This window comes from Toxotes jaculatrix, chromosome 17 (genome assembly GCF_017976425.1).
Source record: "Toxotes jaculatrix isolate fToxJac2 chromosome 17, fToxJac2.pri, whole genome shotgun sequence".
In the NCBI taxonomy this organism is placed as follows: domain Eukaryota; kingdom Metazoa; phylum Chordata; class Actinopteri; family Toxotidae; genus Toxotes; species Toxotes jaculatrix.
The window spans coordinates 13,062,197-13,082,232 of record NC_054410.1 but is presented as its reverse complement, the minus strand read 5'-3'; the positions used below and the strand labels follow the sequence as shown (position 1 = coordinate 13,082,232).

At 43.3% G+C, this 20,036-nt stretch overlaps 1 protein-coding gene across 5 annotated transcripts; it reads right to left on the bottom strand.

The window, feature by feature from the left end:
• Positions 1–684: 684 nt before the first annotated feature.
• On the bottom strand, positions 685–19,973 carry ktn1 (kinectin 1). Of its 5 annotated transcripts, none has more exons than XM_041060396.1 (36): positions 19,845–19,973; positions 14,227–14,951; positions 13,787–13,945; positions 13,560–13,676; positions 13,313–13,443; positions 13,053–13,157; positions 12,776–12,916; positions 12,530–12,636; positions 12,133–12,277; positions 11,326–11,422; positions 11,028–11,212; positions 10,704–10,793; positions 10,567–10,604; positions 10,354–10,444; positions 9,956–10,024; positions 9,791–9,828; positions 9,565–9,655; positions 9,243–9,311; positions 9,107–9,144; positions 8,551–8,641; positions 8,305–8,417; positions 8,124–8,220; positions 7,809–7,849; positions 7,602–7,692; positions 6,701–6,787; positions 5,015–5,104; positions 4,796–4,882; positions 4,616–4,705; positions 4,415–4,507; positions 4,227–4,295; positions 4,015–4,098; positions 3,476–3,559; positions 2,262–2,345; positions 2,063–2,158; positions 1,838–1,948; positions 685–1,716 (listed from the first exon to the last, which is right to left on the bottom strand). In XM_041060396.1, exons 2-36 carry the CDS (start codon positions 14,948–14,950, stop codon positions 1,687–1,689), a joined length of 3,873 nt encoding a protein of 1,290 aa, XP_040916330.1. In that variant the 5' UTR covers position 14,951; positions 19,845–19,973; the 3' UTR covers positions 685–1,686. The 5 variants fall into 5 exon arrangements, with proteins under 5 accessions (XP_040916330.1, XP_040916332.1, XP_040916331.1 ...); XM_041060398.1 differs by having other exon boundaries at positions 7,809–7,846; XM_041060397.1 differs by having other exon boundaries at positions 13,560–13,673.
• Positions 19,974–20,036: the final 63 nt, after the last annotated feature.

The following is a 20,036-nucleotide window of genomic DNA, read 5'->3' as shown; positions in this document are numbered from 1 at the left end:
TATCATATATAATTAAAAGCTGGTAGTGGTAAATCTGAAAACATTAAGAATTAAAAAAAAAAACCACACTTTTAGCACATCATTGCATCTTTGCCCTTGCATAATGTTCTAATGTACTTTAAGGACTAATATTTTCATACTCTTCCAATCACTGTGTGAAGTGGCCAGAGCAATGTTTCCCAACATTACAACCAAGGGAGCAGTCATCCTTGGTAAGCTCTGGATTATTTCAGTTGCCTTTTCACTTCCTTTTACATCACATCTTATTGACAGGAAGTATTTTGTAAAACCTCATAGCAGAGCTGAGAAAAGAGTATGTTCTGAGGGATTATACAACATGTTACCATCACGGAAAACTGGTCACACCCTAAATGTTCCATAATTGATGCAGCGCAGTGTCAGTTTCTCTACCTTCATATGAAAACACTCAACTAAAATAACACCCCTGCATGACAGACATGTTTATTGTGTACAAGGAAGTCAGATGAATATTTTGCCGAGCAGAATATATCTGATGGCAAAAGCTACATGAGCAGAAGCTTTGTAATTTCCCTGTGCACATTCAGGTTTTTCAAGGCTTTGAATCAAATCAGTTGGAAATTTCAGCAAAGGTTGTGTGCTGCCCCCCAGTGGTGTGGAGAAAGAAGTGCAATGCAAGAAAAAGAATCGACACAGGACACTGGGCAGATTTATCAAGCATCCCTTTTATTAACATCACCTGTTACAAAAAGAACAAAATCTTCAGTGTTAATGAACTTAGCAATAATATAGCGAGTGTTGATTACAGATGATATGGGACGCTTATTCCTAGAGTAGTTGCAGTAGGATTTAAAAACCTCTGTTGACCTGGACTTCTCCTTCCACAGCCAGGGTCACAGACTCCCTTCTCTCTGGAGCTGCAGTACAGACTTGTCTACAATTTGTCCATGCATCTCCATAGTTACAGTCACGTAGTGACCCATCTGATATGCTGAGACCCCTACTGATCTCCCTTCTCCCACCCAATACTGAGCCAAGGTATGCATGGAGCTATGAATTCATGGATGCACAATGATGCACAGGTTGTGATAGTTTTCTGATCAGGAGGCAAACAGATCAACAATATAGTGTATTTCAGCAGGTCCTAACCAATACATTTAAACAATACATATCTTTTAAGTTAAGAAAAAAAGGAGGACTGAAAACCCAAAGTCTGTTTAGTCAAGTTGGAAATTTGTATCACTGCCTTCTTGAGACAAATAACAACAAAAACTACTGCAGAATTCAAAAAGGATTTCTTTGAAAAACACAGGTGTTTTAAACAGGAATGGTTGCCACGCAGTTTAAATGATACTGGATGTCATTTTTAACTTTATAATAAAAAATTAACCGGCGATGTTGCTGAAGAAGAGGAATGTGGTGGGAGTGGAGTAGTGCGCGTTTTGGTACAGTGTCTGGAGTGTTTGGAATTAACAGTAACCTCTGCCTGCTCCCTTGTGGCCAACAGTGAGTCTGGGAGTGGTTTGCCAGTGCCTCGGCCAGAGTCTGTTGGAGGCTGTCTACAGTACAGGTGAGGTGATGGAGGTTGGGAGGGAGGAAGTGGCGGGGTGTGACCGTATGGTGTAATGGTGGTAGTGATGAGACCAAAGGTCAAAGGTGGTCTCTAGTGCAGTCAGGGTGGCTGCGTGGGGGTCTTTCCTCCTCTCACTATACCTTGGACACATCTCTCTCAGCCTCCTGGAAAATAAATCACAAATGTACAATGTTTAGACTCCACATTTGCAAGTGTGAACAAAGGACTTTGATACTACAATTCTGTTTTATTTGGCAATAACAACTGTGTGGTAATAGGCCTCACCCCTTCCTGTCCCTTGGTGAGTTGCCGGCTGACGGCTTGTAGCAGCTGCTGCAGTTCTCTGACAGTTTGGTTCAGTCCTGCAGTCATTTTCTCCTTTCTGTCAATCTCCTCCTGTCAGAGACAGAGTGGCTGGTTTAAAGCTCAGTGTAGCCACCTGATAACTACACAAGCAAAGACATAAAGCACCAACTGTTACAACACCCAACAACTGCCTCAGACTCTCACTCTCTGCGATGGCAGACTGCTGTTCTCTATCAGGTCATCGACGTTGTCCGTCGCATTTGAGAGCTCCCCCTGGATCAGATCAAGAGACTGCTGGGCCTGTGCAAAGGATCAGATGGTTCCACTTTTTAACAATGTGGCCTGGAGATGGACCCATATCAGAAGTGTAATAAAATATAAAACGTATAAAAACCTTTCCTACCTTATACAAATCACCAGCCACCCTTTGTCTCTCGTTCTCTTCTGTCTCCAGCTTGCACAGAGTCTCGGTGAGCTGGGTTTTCAGCTAGAATCAAAACAGACACTCAGCACAAATTCTACAGTACATAACTGCTTCCCAATGACACCTTTGAATCCCATTTTTAAGTTAACATTTTTTTGTACACAAAGAGCACTTACTCAAAACCTCCGGCCAACACTTTCTACATTAAATTCCAACATCAAAGTGCTCAATATTTGCACAGATTTTTTTTTTTTGCTTGTCCTACTTAGGCCATGATCAAACCAAAAATAGCACTGTGTAAAGGAGAGCAAGTGGCTGTACTGATGTGGGCATGCTGCTACAGGTACTGGTGAGAAGATGAATCAAGATCCAGGAAGTGCAGTTTGAGTAATACCTTCATGTTTTGAGGTGCAGTGGTTTATGACACTTAGAAACAGGATTTTACAAGTACGGAAAGTTGTAGCCAGTGCAGTCATTGTTTCCTGTCTCCATGACTAAAGATAAAGAATATGACTAGATCATCACTCACCTTACAACTGATAAGAAAATACACATATGTGTACCTAATTGGCCAATGTATTTTTGCCAGACAATGCAGCAATACTTGTTATTGATCGCTTTCTGTTGGAGTCCTCACTGAAATGAATGAGGACGTTGAATTTTTTTGACAGTGCTATTGTGGGTCTGAAAAACAGCCAGCATATGCTACGAACTGACAGCTAACACTTAATGAAGACCACTGAAAGACCTCCAGCTACATTACGGCAAGACAGAGACAAAGAAAAAGGCAGACAGACAGGTTTCTATTGAAGAGGGAATAATAGTGTGCAGTTCGAGGTGTGAAGTAAAATTATAGCTGATGATGACAAATGGAGCATTTTGGGACCTCTTCAAGAAGAAGCAAAAGTTGACTAGTAAGCCATTTGTTAGATGGCAGTGAGAAGAGAGAAGAGTTAGTCTTGTAAGTTTCACTGAGTGTGAAAGTGAGTCATCATTCAAAACCTCTCATTTTTGCTTTACGTCACAAAGTCACATTCGCGACTACATGTTTACAGAGGTTGTGGACGACGACCCACAGTTGCAGAAGATGGAGAACCCCGTCCTGTGGCAGTCAGTGTAGAGCCACGGCTGAGTGTAATAAGGATAAAAAGGTTTAACAGGAGCTCTAGCTCTAGAGGGTGAGCAACTCTTACCAAATTCAGCTCCTCATTCTGTCTGATAGCCTCTGTATATGAGCCATCAAGTCTGGTCTGCAATTCAGTCAACAGATCTTTGAGCTGAAATTAAGTGTGAGATGTTTAATGGGAGTCTGTGGGAGTCAGTCTACTAGCACACAGTCCATGTAGTGATCAGGCCATAGGGCATTTACAAAAAGTGAATCCTCTCAGTATTCAGCAGTTGTGTAGTGATACATAAAGCACAGAATCCTGTTGTGCACGACTAACTGTGTATAACCAAAGGTCATCCATTAACTTAGTCTGGTGAGTGGTGTAACTAAGTTACTGCTACAGCTGCCTATGTGAAACACATGTGCCTTTAGATTAACAATGGTTTATGTTGTGTGTATTTCATATACCCCAAATAAACACTGTGTAGGATGCGTCAACAGAAACAGACACATGGACGTGTATTTAACACACAATGGCGATCAAATTGCCACAGGAGGATGGATGCTGTGGCATGGCTGAGGATCACAAGTGACAGAGGGTGAAGAAGTCCTGTTTCTGCTCACCTCTCTGACCTCTGTCACATACGTGGCACTCTCACGCTCTGCCCTCTCCAACTCAGACTCCAAATGCTGCTTTTCTCTTCTCAGCTACAGAGAAAAAAAAAAGAGGTTCAGAAATACAGATGACTGAGACCAGTGCAAGTTAAAATGGCAGAGTGTTCTGAGTTTGAAGTGTAACAAGTCTTAGTGGAAATGGGAGTTTCAAGAGGACAAACATTTTCCAGCTCTGCTCCATCAGTTAGTCTCTCAATCTCCTGCTCCAGGGCTGCGACTTTCTGGCTCATCTGATGAAAGAAAATGAGGAGAATGATGCAGTGAAAATATCACACACTGCAATAATATATCACCACAGTGATGTGGTATTCGACCTGGGAGTTGTTTCCTGCTAAACCTGAATACATACCTCTCTGAGTTCTCCCTGCGCTACCTCCAGCTTCACCCTCCAGCGAGACTCCTCCTGCTCCACACTGCTCTGGAGACGCTGCAGGATGCCCTCCTGTGGATGCGGCGCAAATAACAGCTCAGTTTAGCGAGAGATAAGAGTGCCACTGTGCAGTCATGGATGTAACACACACACACACACACACACAAAACCTCATCTCACCGTCTCTCCCAAAACCTTCTTGTACGTCTCACAGTCTTTCTGTAGGATCCTTTGGGTTTCTTCAGCTTCTTTCAGTTTCTCAGCAAGTCCCTAATAAGAGAATAGTATTTGTTGATACCCACAGTTCAAAAAAGCAACAAACAAGAATCATGTTAAACTTTATAATTCTATTTTGTTTACCTCAGAGTCCCCTGATGCAGGGGTGGTCTGTGCAGCTGAGAGTTCAGCTACTGCCCTCTCAAACCTGTGGAGCCACTCCTGATGGTTCTAGTAGAAACAGGAAATGAAAAGTAGAGAGAAACTTAAGTGAAATATCACCACACAGGAGGAGAAGCATGACAGCATAAAGAAGGGGCATTCAAAAATAAATGAATCTTATAAATCCAACACTACCCATACCTGTTCAGAAGGCAGAGGCACGTGGGGCAGAAGTCTGTGCAGAACATCCTTACACTCGGCCTGAGACATTGCCAGTGCTGCCTGGTTCTCCTACAAGGTGGTGGGAAGGGGCAAAGTGGAATAGTACAAAAAAAAATTGATGGAAAGATTGAGCAACATCTATTCAAATAATTTGGTCACTTCGAAGACAAGGTCCAATGGTCATGTGAGGACACATGATCACACACAACCTTTCCTTCTTCCTCGTTCTAATCTAAGTAATCCTGTTTTATCATCAATCATCAGTCATCATCAATTCATCCATCAGGCTGCTCCAATCAATGTCACAAGGCTGATTTGTTTAGCATTTTAAATTATAACCATAGGGCACAAAGATAAACGCTGTCTCACGCCCACATCTACTTAGCCTAAGCAAACATCAGCGTCTTTCAACAGGCCACACCTACACCAAGTGTCTGCAACCTCGGATTCAGAGCATGTCACATCCTACAATCCTCCCTGAACCACAAGTACATCAGTCTGCTTTTCATGAAACTGTACAAAGCACCTTGAAAGTCTTCAGTAAATAAAAAGGTAGCTATCAGTCCTCCCACAATAGGCCAGCATCATGCACTGTCACTCCGAGGCTTGAAAGGAGAACGTATGCCAGGCACTAGCCAGCTGGCACTCTAACCACTATTCACATTAACACACTGTGTCACAAGGCGGCTCTGAGACGAGTGTGGTTCAACCAACCAGCATGCACTGACAGTACACAACAGCTGCCAAGGAACTCCCTGGCTCAGCTCTGGGAAGGTGCTTTCTACTGTACTCGGATGGCAGAAGAGCAGCTGCTGTGCTGATGGATCAGCATGTACCCTTCCCTAGTGTAAAGGAGGGTGGGGGGGGGGGGGCGGCTGCAAAAATACACAGACGTCACTGCAACTGTTAATAGAACAGCTATCCGGTAGCGCACTCTATGTCTACACAGAGAGACCTGAAAGTTCATGAAATATACTGTAGATTTTGTTTAACATTTTGTTACAGTTAAACAAAGACATTTCAGTTTAGTACGTTTCAGAGTACAGAGACAGATAAGGACACTGCTGCATTTCCATTAAACATTTTGAATGATCATACATCCTTTAAAAAGCATAAATTGCATTAAAAATCGAAGTTAATTCAACAGATTATTGATTAACTGGTGATATTGACAGTGTGGATGTCACAAAGCAGAATGGGGGAAAACATGCTAGAAATGAGTCACATGACAGAAAGAGAGGAAGCTGCAAAAATGATTATCATGAATCTCAAATCTAATGAGATCTAGTGAAATAATTTCTAGGTCACTGCACACTCATTTCCAAGCATCAGTCTGAGCTTTGGGCAAAGAGAAAACTTTTATATTTCAGAGCTTAAAGCAAAAATATATCTGCTAAAAAGACTCAAACAGTTAAGTTAATACAGTCTGAGATTTCCAAGGGGAGTAGCATAGTTCAACAGCTCAGCAAACAGCCAATTGTGAACTTGAAGCCAAAAAACAAAAGGGAGAGACGAGAGTGAGGTAAATGAGTATGCAGCTTTGTTATGGATGATGGTGGAAAAATAAATTTCATTGGGTCAATTATGGCAAAAAACAGCATTTTTGGGGGGAGGGATGCATCAGATTGGAACTAGAGTGAAGCAGACTGAGGTGGGGTGTCGAACCTTGACAGCTTTGCTGAGTTTCCCTTGAAGCATGGACTCGGTGGCTGACAGAGCTTCCATTGCACTCCAGTTTTTCTCCCGAAGCTCCTGTTTTGGTCAGTTCCAAAGAGATACTACTTTCAGTTCAGCCTCGGGGAAAATGCATTCAGTGACCCTCAAAGACAGACTGGCAGAGTAACAGAACAAACCCAACGCATTTCTCATTTTCAAAATGACTACACTCTGCTTTTCACCCATACTCCAACCGCTAAAAATAAGTATGTGCAAATCGCCTCGAGTCCCAGTCTCACACCTCGCGTGGGTAAAATGAACATGCACAGTGCGCGAGATATGTATAGTAACAATGTTCAGTGAGTACTTTCTATTCATATTAAGGTGATGCAGTCTAGAGACATATATCAGAAACAAAAATGAAAAAACAAAGTCTGCATACATCTGTTTTTCAAATCAAATAAGCCTCTCTCTAAAATAAAAGGTAGGCGAGTTTCTAATGCTCTGAATCACCCACAAGCACGGACAAGCTTGCTGAAACAGTCATGGCCAACGGCAAGCATAACAAGAGTAGGCTGGAAGCCCTGTTATGCAACGCTCAGCTTAAGCAATCCAAATCAAAATAGACATCTGTACTGATGTGTAATATCATGTAGCAAAAAAACATCCATAGCTAAAGAAATCTTTCTATTTGGTTTTAAAAATATATGTTTAAAAATAAACAAAAAAAAAACGAGACTAAGTGGCAGTGGACAACAGGCAGTATGGATGTGTGCAGCGTATAACTCCGGTGTGGCGGGAGTGTTTTGGGGTACCACACAAGGAGGAGTGGGGAGGATGATGTCTCGCAGGGCTTGACCAGAGGAGTCCCTGGTATCAATAGTTTAGGTCATCAGTGCAGGAAACCTACGTTGTTCTTCTTCCTATGAAGCTCCAGGGAGTCCCTCAGCTCAGCCAGCTCACTCTGAAGATCTGAGACCTGCTTCTCCTTCTCTGACAACCTGACAGACGACAACATAATGACTTGTTATGAACATAATTATGTAGTTAAGGGTCATTCAAAATGAAATGATGTGTGTAAAAAATATGTTATGATACGGGATCCCACATTACTCACGCTGTAAGAAGCTCTGGGCTTGGTACTGCTGTGTGTGACTGCTATTTGAGGAGGGGGGGAAAAAAACAGTCAATTAAATCTCAGACTGAATGAGAATTTAATGTCAAAGACAGAAGGATCAAAATTTAAGAACAATTCAAACATTAACAGTTCCATCTCCAAAATCATATGTTGTTAATCCGTTCTACAACTAAATTTGTTCTGCTTAATTGGTAATAATCTTTCCTAGCTGGGCAACTCTTCCTGATTTATAAACCATAAAATGTGTCAGCCTTGCACTTTGTGGTGAGCAGTTTCTTTGAAACCCTTCCTCACCTGCTGGTGTACCTGCTCCATTTTCTCATTCATCTCCTTAGTCCGTACTTCCAGCTCAGCCTGCAGCATCTGGATCTCCTGGTCCTTCGTTGCAAGCCTGTGAGTGAGATTTTCACATCATCAGTCCGATTTGTAAGGGCTACGCTGATGGACTGCAAGGCGATCTGCTGGGTTAACTCACTGAGCCTGGAGTTCTTGGAGGTGGGCACCAGCACTGGTCAGCTCTTCTGACGTCTCCTTCTGTCTCAGCTGCTCCATGTCTGCCCGCAGGGCGGCCAACTGCTGCTCCAGAGACTGCGAGATAAAAACCGCTTTAGACAAGAGTTCAAACTGGGACAAAACAACACAAACAATAGGACAAACAGCATCTGGGGTCTCCTTAAATGTGCAGACCCAGTATTTCACTGATACAGCATCAACACCACACCTCAACTGTCTTCTCTCTGGCGGAGCTGCTGTCTTGTGCTGCCTGTAGACTCTCCTCCGTTGATTTTAGCTTCACGTCTTTCTCTTGGATCCTACAAAGAACAGTGAGACAAGGGCTCTTTATACAGAACTGTTTAAAGTCACACAGAATCATCCGCTGATATTTACATATATAATGATACACTACAAGAGCACATTTAACAAAGTGCAGCCACTGGTGCCAGCAGAAATCTGGTGTTAAAAGAAATACTATTAAGAGCGTGTCTAGGGAGCGTTCTGGTGTGCCAAGAGGAATTAGTTTTGATATACTCACTGCACAGAAAGCAGTAACATTTGGTTTCAAAACATAGCATTATGATTTGCATCAGCTCCTTTTCATATCAGTTAGTTGGCAAAGCTGGAGCCACTGAATGATTAGAGTTACTGAAACTACACTGGGATGTTTTTATCTATATGTGTGTCTTTGTGTGTTGTGGATAAGGGTGTGTGAACATAAGACTCTGTGCTACCAAATTATCATGATCTCTAAATACCACAATCAGCATGATTGATCTTACTTGCTCTGGAGTTCCTCCACCATTGATTCCAATGACATCTGTGATTAGGAGAAAAGGTAACGTTAAAACAAATTGATACAGTATAACGTGCAAAACTAAGGAAATCCATTTTAATTTAGATTTTAGACCCACTCACCTGTTCTGCCGTCTTCTTCTTAAAGCCCTCTATTTCTTGTTTTAGTGCCTCGTTCTCTTCTCTTACAGCCTACACCAGGGAAATAAATGACTTATAGATTTCTGCCCATTAGGGATTGTGATTACAAGGCAGGCAGTGAAATGCAGAGTCACTCAAAGAATGCTGATGTCAGTCAAATACGTGTGTGTGTGTGTGTGTGTGTGTGTGTGTGTGTGTGTGTGTGTGTGTGTGTGTGTGTGTGTGTGTGTGTGTGTGTGAGGCAGCATATGTTCAGAATTTGCTACTGTTGGCTGTCCCTTTTCAACCCAGAGGAAACACATACCTTGAGCTCTTCTTCCTTGTTGGCCACTTCGATCAGCCCCTTCTCCAGCAGGCCCTCTACGGTTTTCATGTTCTCCTCCTTCTCCCGGACACTGGGTAGGAAGGAAGGTTTTTTTGTTTTTCTTTTTTAAAAACTCATTATTATTTTTGTGGACTTGGAGTAACAAGCCTAACCAGCTGGTGTGCTGGTATAATATGTTTCAGTTTTCACACACATACACACACACCTCTTCTGGAACTGGTCCAAAACCAGCTGGGAAGCAGTCTGCATGGGGAGAGTCAAAGGCAGACAGAAAGAGAGGGTGTGTCAAACAGAGGAACACACACAAACACATGAGGGGGGCTTTTAAATTAGAAAGAAAAAAGAGAAAAAGTTAAGCTATGCAGCTCACCTGATCAGAAATCTGTGCCTGCAGATTCTGAACCTCTGCCTTCAGTGACATGTTTTCATTATGCAAGGCCTGCAGGAGGAGAGAAGACAGAGGCAGGAGGGAGAGTCAACATTATGCCAAGACAATACAGGATCTGACAGACTGTGCAATAGTTTGAACAATGACATAGAACTCATAATTCTGCCTTATGTTTTTAAAACACTGAATTTATCCATTATCATCTGTAAATAGGCACCGACATGCCCTCTTTCTGGCAGGACAGTGTTCGTGGTTTTCAACCCATAGTCCTGCTCAGCACAGTGAGAGGCCTAGAACCTGTTTACCAGATTCCCGGAGACTAATGAACCAGTGCAATGTTAGTGTAAGAAGCTGTAGATGAAGCGCTCTTGTGACTATACCTGCATGTTAGTTTCTCTGGTGGCCCCACTGCTCCTCTCAGCATTTAGAGAATCCTCCAGACTCTTCCTCTGCAACTCCTTTTCAGCCAGTCTGGACAGAGCAGGGGAAGAGATGAGAGAACACATTAAAAAAAAAACCAAACAAACATATATATATAGCACAATGCAATAAACGCAATCATCATATCTGAAAAGGGAACACTTTTTTCTTACAGCTTCTGTAGCTCCTCAATGTGGGAGACGTGGGTGGCCTAAATGGGAAGAAAAGAGATCTCATTAGTCTACACACAGTTATGCAGGTGGCCATCTTATTCTGACTAAACATAGATAAATGACGTTGACTCGTATACCTGTGAAGACATCTGGGCTTGCAGGCTCTCATTCTGGACTTGCAGTGTCTCGTTCTGGACCTGAAGACTTTTGTTTTCGTTCATAAGCTCCTGTTAGAACACAGACGGCGTTAGCAAATGCAGGAGAAATTCTCTCTACACCACACTGAAGTGAATCAGCACTTCAGGATACTAAAATGCATTTTAGGACTCCATAAGTCCATTTGATCTAAAATTCCAAATAACCTGACCCAATACACCGAATTAAGCAAAGATGTACAATAAAATAAGACTGGTTATGGAAATCGATGATGATTTCAAGAATGCGATGTTGGGCCGGCTCACCTGGACCCTGGCCTGCATCGAGTCGTCAGGCATACTGTGCTGGGACAGTTCCACAAGCTCCATCACTCTCTGCTCCAGCCGCTCCTTGGAGACCATGGATTCGGCCAGGCTGCTGTGTAGGGTCTGGATCTCCTTGTTCTTGTTGTTCATCTCTGTCTCGACTGCCAGCAGCTGGTTGTGGAGCTCTATACCCACACGCATACACAGACATTAAGACGCTGAATGAAACCTGACCCTTTACTTAATTTTGTTAGAATTCACAAGATCAACACTTTAATGTGATCTACTGTTTTATCACCTTGCTTAGAAGCCTGAAGCTTCTCTCTCTCAGCGTTGACGTTGTGGAGGAAGTTCTGGAGTTCTTCCCAGCGTCGCTTAGCATCCTGCAGTTGGGCCTTGGGGTCAAGAGATATATAACTGAATGAACACTTATCTCCCACACATTTCACTGGCACACAAGTGCTCAGAAATGTTTTAGCACAGGTGGGCTAAAAGGAAATCTAAACCGTGGTAGTGTTAGAACTACTAAGATAGCAAATTACGTCCTTCAGTCTTCTTTCCTCTCACTGTCAATGAGGGAGCTTGATTTGTCACAAGAATTTCAACAAGTTCATGAATCTATAGTCACTTTTTTCCCCAAGAATTCAAACAGAGGTAGAAATTGCAAGTAATCCTCGCACTTTGTTTCATTAATTTTTAAGACAGTGCAACACTCAGCTCTTGGCATCCCTCTCATGCTGACACTCGTCCATGTCGAGCCAGCAACTCAGATTTCCATCTTTGATCGTGGTCAGTGAAAAGACAGGAAAGCCTGATCTAAGGTGTCTAGCAGGAAAGTGTTGTTTATACACAGCACAAAGCCTCAAACATTCCAGCTTCCAAAGCCAACACAATCCTCCCAGCCTAGGTTCTATTTCCCACAACCCTCCCCAGGACTTCCACTACAACCTCCTCCCATTTCCTGGTAACGGTGCCACACCTGCTAACCAGATTTGAAGCTGTGTGATAGCCCAAGGTTTTGTTCAGCTCAGTTCGTTTTTCTGTCTCGGCTGGGGGAACTGCAGCAGAGGCTAAACAAACACATTGTGCATCTGGATTAGCGTACCTCCAGCTGGGACACGTTCTGCTTGTAGCTGACCTCCAGTGACTTCCTCTGGTGCTCCTCCTGCTGCAGCTTGCTGTTGTTTTCTGCCAGCTCTTTCATCAGACTGGTGTACTCAGAACGTAGCTTGTTCAGCTCTGCTGAATTCCTATGAAGCAACACACACACACACACACACACACACACACAAGCACCAATGAGTGTTATAAAAAGGGTTAATGGGGCTTTATAGAGAGAAGTTGCTGATGAATTAAATTATAAATTAGATTCATATTGTGTAACTGTGCATGCAGATTGATATACAATGTTACAACAGGAAGTCATTGAGCTGAAATTCTAGTACGAATTGGATCACTGAGTGTGACCAGTAGATTCTTATCTATTGTAGTCTAATACTGACTTGCTCTCCATCTGGTTGGTGGCAGAGCTGACTGCGTCCCTCAGGATGCCGTTCTCCTGCTGCAGTCGAGTGATCTGGCTTTCCAGCTGCTCCCTCACCTGCTGGAACTACACATAAACAGTAGGATTCAGCTTCCATGCAGTGTTGAGAAGAACAACAAAAGGTATGGGTTCCTTCATATTTGTCTTAAAAACAACTGAATTCATCTCAGAGCTTATGCAAGAAAAAAAAAATTAAAGCCATTACTTTCATCTGCATGGTCTGGAGCTCCTGGTAGCTTCCCTGTGCCTTGGCCTGCATACTCCCCAGTTCTTTCTCCATGGCTGCACGTTGCTCCCTCATCATGGCCTCCACCCGTCCTGTCTTTTGCTTTTCCACTTGAAGCTCCTGCAGTATAAGGCAACAGGGAATGTAAGCACTTCACTGTTACCAAGGGAATGATTCCTGAGGTACAAAGAATAAGCTGGAAATAAATCATTAATCATATTGTGTACTTAATCAGGTAGCACATGGGAATCTAGACCTGGCTGAGCTGTTTCACTTTGTCCTTGGCAATGGAGGCCTCCTCCTGAAGAGTTGTCAGAAGTCGTTCTCGTTCCTGGGCAGCTGGGTCAGGCCTGGCTGCAGACTGGTGGTGAGAGACATAGAATAAAAAAAAAAAAAATGAAAAAGAGTTTTGTGCATCTAACTACAAATACCTGGTCTCCTGCCAAATGCAAAACAGTGTGAAATGTCACTTGTCGCAAACACCTAGTTCAAATTTATCACTTATTAATCTCTCACTTTGTGCCAAGCGTCCAAGGCATTAGGACTCTTCTCTCGGAGGAGGGCCATCACACTGACAGCCTCTGCTTCTGACAGAGCCAGGCTGGACAGACCGGACAGCAGCTCCTTCAGCTTCACTTCCGTGTTCTCTGTTAAAACACACAAAAAAGGAGATGGAGTTAAGCAGGTTATTGTATGGCTTCACCACAGATATGGGACAGCAAAAAGAACCAAAAGCTGTATCAGACTTGTTTCTTGCCCTTACCTTTGTCAGTCTCATTCTTCTGTTTCTTGCCAGACCCTTTGGATGGTACATCATCGTTATGGGCTGCCTGGTGGTTGGCAGACGCTGTCGAGTCAGCCAGAACATGGGCTTCATCTACTGGATTTGAGAAAAACTGATTGATTACAAAAGCGAGAAGTTCAGCCTTCAGTCTGAGCACATGTAACTGAGACATACTTTAACATGTGGGACCATTGTATGAGCATTACCAGGCTCAGTCTTTTGCTTCTTGGCAGAGTTCTTCTTCTTGCCAGTGGCAGCACTTGGGGCTGCACCGTCCAAAACCTTGGTTTCAGCCACAATGGGAGCGTCTTTCTTAATGGGCGCCGGAGCCTGCTCTGCTTTCACCTCTGGCTGCTGGTCATCCACTGGAAAAGGGACAAGAAAGTGGAGAATACTGTCAGTGTCAGCAGTCTGTCCTGAGACTGATGGAAAGGCGATATTCAATCATCATTAAAGTTACAGGCCTAAATCTATAAACTCGATGATGCAGCTACTACAGATAATTTTGCACCTCACATTTCTCTGGCAAAACTCACTGTAACTTGATAAAAGTATTTATTGAATGAAACAGATGGTTAGCAATTTTCATGTATCCCAAAGAAACACAGCATCACACCGTCTTCAAACTGTACTCTTGGCAACTTACCAGGCTCTGCTTTTTGTTTCTTCTTCTCCTTCTTCTTCCCAGAAATCTGGGGAGGTGTCTGAGCCTGAAGAGGAGCCTGAGTGGCTTGGACCTGGACCTGAACCTGGACCTCAAGTTGGGGAGAGGGCGGACTGGACTGTTTGCTTGTGGCCAGATGTGGCTCTGCCTTGCGGCTGATCGGTTTGGAGCCGTTCACTTCTGGCTCCTCAGTGGGGGTAGCTGTAGCTGTAGCTGTAGCAGCAACAGCAGCCGCAGCAGCCGCAGCAGCTGCTGTAGCTGCCCTGGCAGCCTTTTTCTCCTTCTTCTTTCTCTCCCTCAGACCGACAGGAGCCTCGGTTGACACTGGAACAGGCACATAAGGAGTAGGTATTGGTGGAGCAGGATCTGGTGTAGCCACAGGTGCAGGTTCCTCCTCTACCTCCAGAATGGAACTGTTGGCACCATCTGTCATATCAAAATCCCGCAGATCCTCCTCTGACTCCCCTCCACCTCCGCCACCGCCACCCCCGCTGGCACTCTCCTTCTTCTTGCTCTTCTTCTTTTCATTCTTCTTACGGGTGTCCGGCTTGGATGGTGGTAGCTTGAGGTCACGTTTCTGCCTGGCCAGCACCTCATCGTAGGAGGTTTCCTTCATGAAGAGCCAGAAGAAGAGGAACATGAGGGCGATGACCAGGGACGGGGCCAGGATGAGCAGGTACTGAGAGTCATAGATATCCACCGCCATTCTGAATGAAAGGAGAAAGACACAAGAAAAAAGATATTTACTTTAGGCCACTTAACACACAGTCTGCCCCCATGGTTATAAAGCAGACCTCGCCCAATCCCACATTGTGATATGCCTCGGCCAATATTTTACACACACTGAGTGTGTGACTTCAGTTTGCTGCACACACCTATCCAAAAGAAATCCTGTTGCACTTCCCTGGGCTCCTCAGAGAATAATATTTGCAGGTCAACCACTTCTACTAGCCATGAGGGCTACTCTGCGATGTATGAGATATGGGGGGTGGAGGTGTCTGTACATCAATAGTGCTCAGAGGGTGTGAGGGAGAGGACTCTCACTGACGCTGAGTCCTCTCTTAGTGATATGATCCAATTAGAAAACACTCTACCCCCAGCTATACAGCTTAACGTCCTCTTTACTTTTATAAAGGTTCATATAGAATACAGCACATCTACTCGAAACATGGCTTGTAAGAGCAAGACAGAAAAAAATGTATTAAAAGCCATCTGCTTCACTCACACTGGATTAAAAGGGTACAAAATAGGTCAAGAACATCAGAGAGACAACTAGGCTAAAAAGACGATGGCTCACCGCCTCATTTAGTTACCTCCCTCCTCCAGCCCCCACAAGGACAACATGGCGGTATTCTAAACTCATATTAGGATGAATTTGCAAGAGGCAAAAATACACCCACATGCATGTGTCACCCGCTGAGGTCTGCTGCAGCTGCAGTTTGACCCCGGTTTGCTTCAAGCCAAAGGAGAAGAGGTTCTTGTTCCACTGCAGACAAAGTTTACAGAGTCAAGAAGTCCTGAGATTTCAACACATTCGTGTCTGCCAAAGAAATTCTTAGGCACTATGTGTTGTCTCCTCAAGGCAACAGAGTAAGAATGAACTAGGGTGGAATCAGTGAGGTTAAAGCAATAATAAGTTAAGACACAACATGTCTTTTAGCTAACTAGGAGCCACTATAAAACTAAACCAGCAGTAAACAGTAGTAGTCTCGATTGATATGCCTTTTTTGGCATGAACAACACTGAGGAAATGCCTGCATGGTGGCATTTAACATGAGGTGGACTTATCTGTCATAGCAACACTAACCTACATGGTTAAAAAAATTTTTTAACTTACTTTATTTATAATCACTTAATGCAGTTTCTCAGTTAAGCAAACTTCCAAAGATTTCACCAAAAAAATACGTCAGATTTCTATGGCAGCTGTTGGAATATGCAGGGAGCTTGCAGAGACTCTCCTCTTTTTTACTTCTATCATTTTAATTGATCATTTTCTCTCAGTTTAATCAAGCTGATTACACGTAAGATACCACGTTTGACATGACAAGCACTGTGGTAACAGGAAGACGCAACAACAGTGTACCTGGAGATCATTTCTCACAATCTAAAACACAACAATACCTTGTGCAAATTCATGCACTTATTACACAAATAAAACCACTGTGTTTTGAAAATGGGGACAAGTTAAGCCCTGGGTGACGACAGCAGCATTGTGTTGTCAACAATACAGAGTGGCAGTGACAGTGAGTGACCTGAAGAGCTGCACAATCCCATCCTATACCCAAGATCTGTGCCAGTAATATAGCGTGGGAGTCACTGTCGTAGAGCAGACCTCTTTAGTAATTTGGATTAAGGAGATTACCCATGATAATACATTTAAGAATAACTTTCCACTGCAGGGCTTCCCGAGGACTGACAGGCTTAGGCTATAGTATAATGCTGACCTCGAAAACCTACATCTCCAAAACATGCAAATAAATAAATAATCAATCTACCAGACTGGTTATTGTGTTTAACATTTGACTTACATTAAAAAATTATTCTACCTTTCAAGAACCAAGCTTTTCCTCTGAGCATAAACTAAAAGGTGCTTATTATATAACATTTTTGAAACTATTCTTTTAACTGTTTTCATTATATAACAATTTTTGAAGAGCTTTGACTCTGACGTATGCATCTGATTGGCTGACCTGAACTTGATGATTATTTACTGTATATATTCAACACCTATTCCTCTACACACTACAGGATGCAGCAGGGGGGACAAAAAATGTTAATTCTGAGCAGAGAGCTAGCTGTTGGTTTCAAGACCAGAGTGCAAACTTACCACAGAGTCCAACACTCATATCATGAACTGAAAACATTTTTCTTTACTTGAGGCCGCTGTCTTCTAACCTGTGACCTCATTAGAAGATGTGTCATTCACGCTGGACAGCCTAAAATCAGCACAGAAACCACAAACTAAGGCTAACAAGAAGCATGCAAAGGCCAAAAAAGCTTTTCAATGTCCTTGATTGTCGTAAACCTACACACAAACTAGTTAGGCCACTTTAAGTTTTAGAAAGCAGAACTAAAGACATGCATACACCATGAATGAAGAGAGTAGCTAGGTTTAGTTGCTAATTTTCAGTGGCAACCAAATCAGGAAATTCTTTTTTTTTTTTAATGTTACATTCACTTTATGTTCCAGGAAACTGCCATGTCAGACCAAATTAACTGTGAAATAACTCTTAAAGAAACATTGCCTCTTGGCATTTAAAGTATGGGTGGAGTAAATAGAGTAAAAATTTGAAGCTTGCTTGCATTCTTTCAGTCCCAGGCCTCAGTGTGGAAGGTGCATGAGTTTCCTTGTGCAGCCTGAGCCTTGTCCCAGCATCAAAATGAGCCCTGGAGGACAAAGCCCTCTCGGGCTGCTGGCTCTCCGGAATCTAGCCACTTGGCTGGCCAGGCCTCCTGATTTGGCAGGCATAGACACAGAGGGAACTCCTGATAATTATCAGGCCCAAAAAGCAGCGCAGACAGTACTTGAAAACCAGGCCGTGCACTTAGAACACTACACTCTACATGACATTGTTATCACGATATAAACTTTTATATCAAATGATAATATTGGTTTATAACTAAGTGTAGAACCTCGGAAAGTGTAAGGGTCATCTAAACTGCAGTTTACAACGCCTCTGTACCAAATTAAGTTTAGGCACAGTTATATACCAAAATTAAGAAAAATAAGGAATATAAAAATCTACACTGATGGCAACTCATTCACATTGTATTTATACTGGGATCATTTTCAGATAATGGAACAACTTTTACTGTGTAATGACAGCACCTATCACCAAAGAGTTTTGGTGATAGCTGGCAATTAAAAACAATCTATTATAGAGTGATAGATAGGACAACCAGAAGATGTCTTAATAGTTAAACTGGAAGGATAACAAATACACGTCACCTTTATCAGTATTGAGGTAATAAACTAAACAGAACGTAACAAAGTACACAGTGGGTCATCAGCTTCTGGTTGTAGTGGAAAAGATTAACAACTAGAAAGGAACTCAATAGAGCACATACCTCCACCAAAGCTAAATATGGATGAAAATGTCCCAAAAAAAAAGTTAAGGATAGTGATAAAAAAAAAAAATCCCTAATCCACCCCATTAACCGGATTTGCACCAGAAATTTTAAATGGTTCTTCCCATGTTCATGCCCAATCCCTTCACCAAGTTTGGTGCTAATCGGTTACTACAGTAGTTTTAATGTAATCCTGCTGACAGATAAACAAACAAACAAACAAACAAACAAACAAAACGACAGACAGATATGGGTGAAAATATAACCTCCTTGACAGATGTAAAAATAGGTATTAGTAGTAGGAAATGCTCTGCTCTGCCTGGTGTGGCAAGGAAACTTGAGAACATGGTACATTCTGAATCAAGTAAAAACAAGACACCCTGGATAAGAGCTTATCTACAGATAGACCTCAAGGAAATGAACAGTGCCAACAAGCCAGAACTGACACCATGCCACAGAGGGAGGAGAAGCTCAGGAACACCTTTGTGTACTCTAAGCCAAAGTTTCCTAGAGGGAGGCTGATGTGTCTTTGAATGATTTCCAAGGATCTCCAGAAAAGTACTTTCCATTCAAGTTCAACAAACTGAACTGACACAGTGGGGCAGTTATACCGTCTTATCTTTGGTCACCGCCTCAATTTCAGTAACACAAATAAGAAATAACACGTCGGCATAACTTTGAGATATGGTGATGTCCAGCAAGTCACTGAGTCACTTCACCCTTCAACAGGAGTAGTTCACTAAGGTTGAGTACTAAATGTCCCAGCATGCTGTGTCATGTCAGATCGTCGGCCTTGTCCAGACTGCTGATCCAAGACAGATAATGGCAGCTGTCCTTACACCAAGAAGAAGCAGCTTGTGCATACAGCCAGTGATCACTGTAAAAGCAGATCTGGTCTAATCTTCCTGGCTAATTTAGCTCAGCTAGCTCGTAAGTCACACGTTATGATAAAACTGAACCACGAAAGCGAAAGCAGAGACACACAAGTCAACGGGAAGCTCACCTCACCAACATGACTAGCAATAAAAAATGTTTAACGGTGGGGGGTCAACTCTGACGTGGACATGGCTATAGGTACTTGTTGTAGTAGTTAAATTCAAACAGGAAAAGGGTTGTCGCCACTCAGGTTCATGTCTCGGAGTGGCTACTGCTCAGCACTATGAATGAGTTAGCTAACATAAACGCTAGCCAACTAACATGAGCCGGCCAATCCAATTATTCGTACAGCTACAAAAGTGACCCGTAAAAATGGTAACAGGGACGCCCAAGTTTGTTTCTCTTTGACAAGCTCTCAGGCCGGCTGGAGGCGTGGACACCTGGGGCCACCACGGGCCTCGTCTTGCTGGTGACCCATGGCCAGCCTGCCTCTCTCCTAAAATCTCTGACCCGGTCTGCTGCTCCATTCTTCCGTTTGAGTCCTGAGGGCCGTTCCCAGGCCTGGGTAAAGAGCTTAGCGACGCTAAGACCGGGAAGAGCGGCTTTTTGAGAAGAAATAAACATACTGCCGGTGAAAACGGCTTCTCACAGCATACCTGTAGCTTCAGTTGGCTGTTCCCTTAGCTAGTGGTCAAATGGCGTTGTTCTGCGTTGACTCCGGCAGACGCCCGACTTCCCAGGGCAGCTCCAGCCTGGCTTTCTTCTGCGCTATCCGTCAGACTATCTGCTGTTTCTGGTTCGCGGGGGCGGGTCATAGTCAGGCTGCTGGGGACGCTTGTTTTGTGACT

Bases quoted from the DNA above. Each gene is read 5' to 3' on its own strand.
- ktn1 (XM_041060396.1), bottom strand. From the start codon at position 14,950: ATGGCGGTGGATATCTATGACTCTCAGTACCTGCTCATCCTGGCCCCG. The intron at 9,145-9,242 runs GTGAGTGGGTCT...TCCTAATCACAG, and splicing joins AGAAGAAGACGGCAGAACAG to ATGTCATTGGAATCAATGGT. The intron at 4,296-4,414 runs GTATGTATTCAG...TTCTTTCATCAG, and splicing joins CGCAGGGAGAACTCAGAGAG to ATGAGCCAGAAAGTCGCAGC.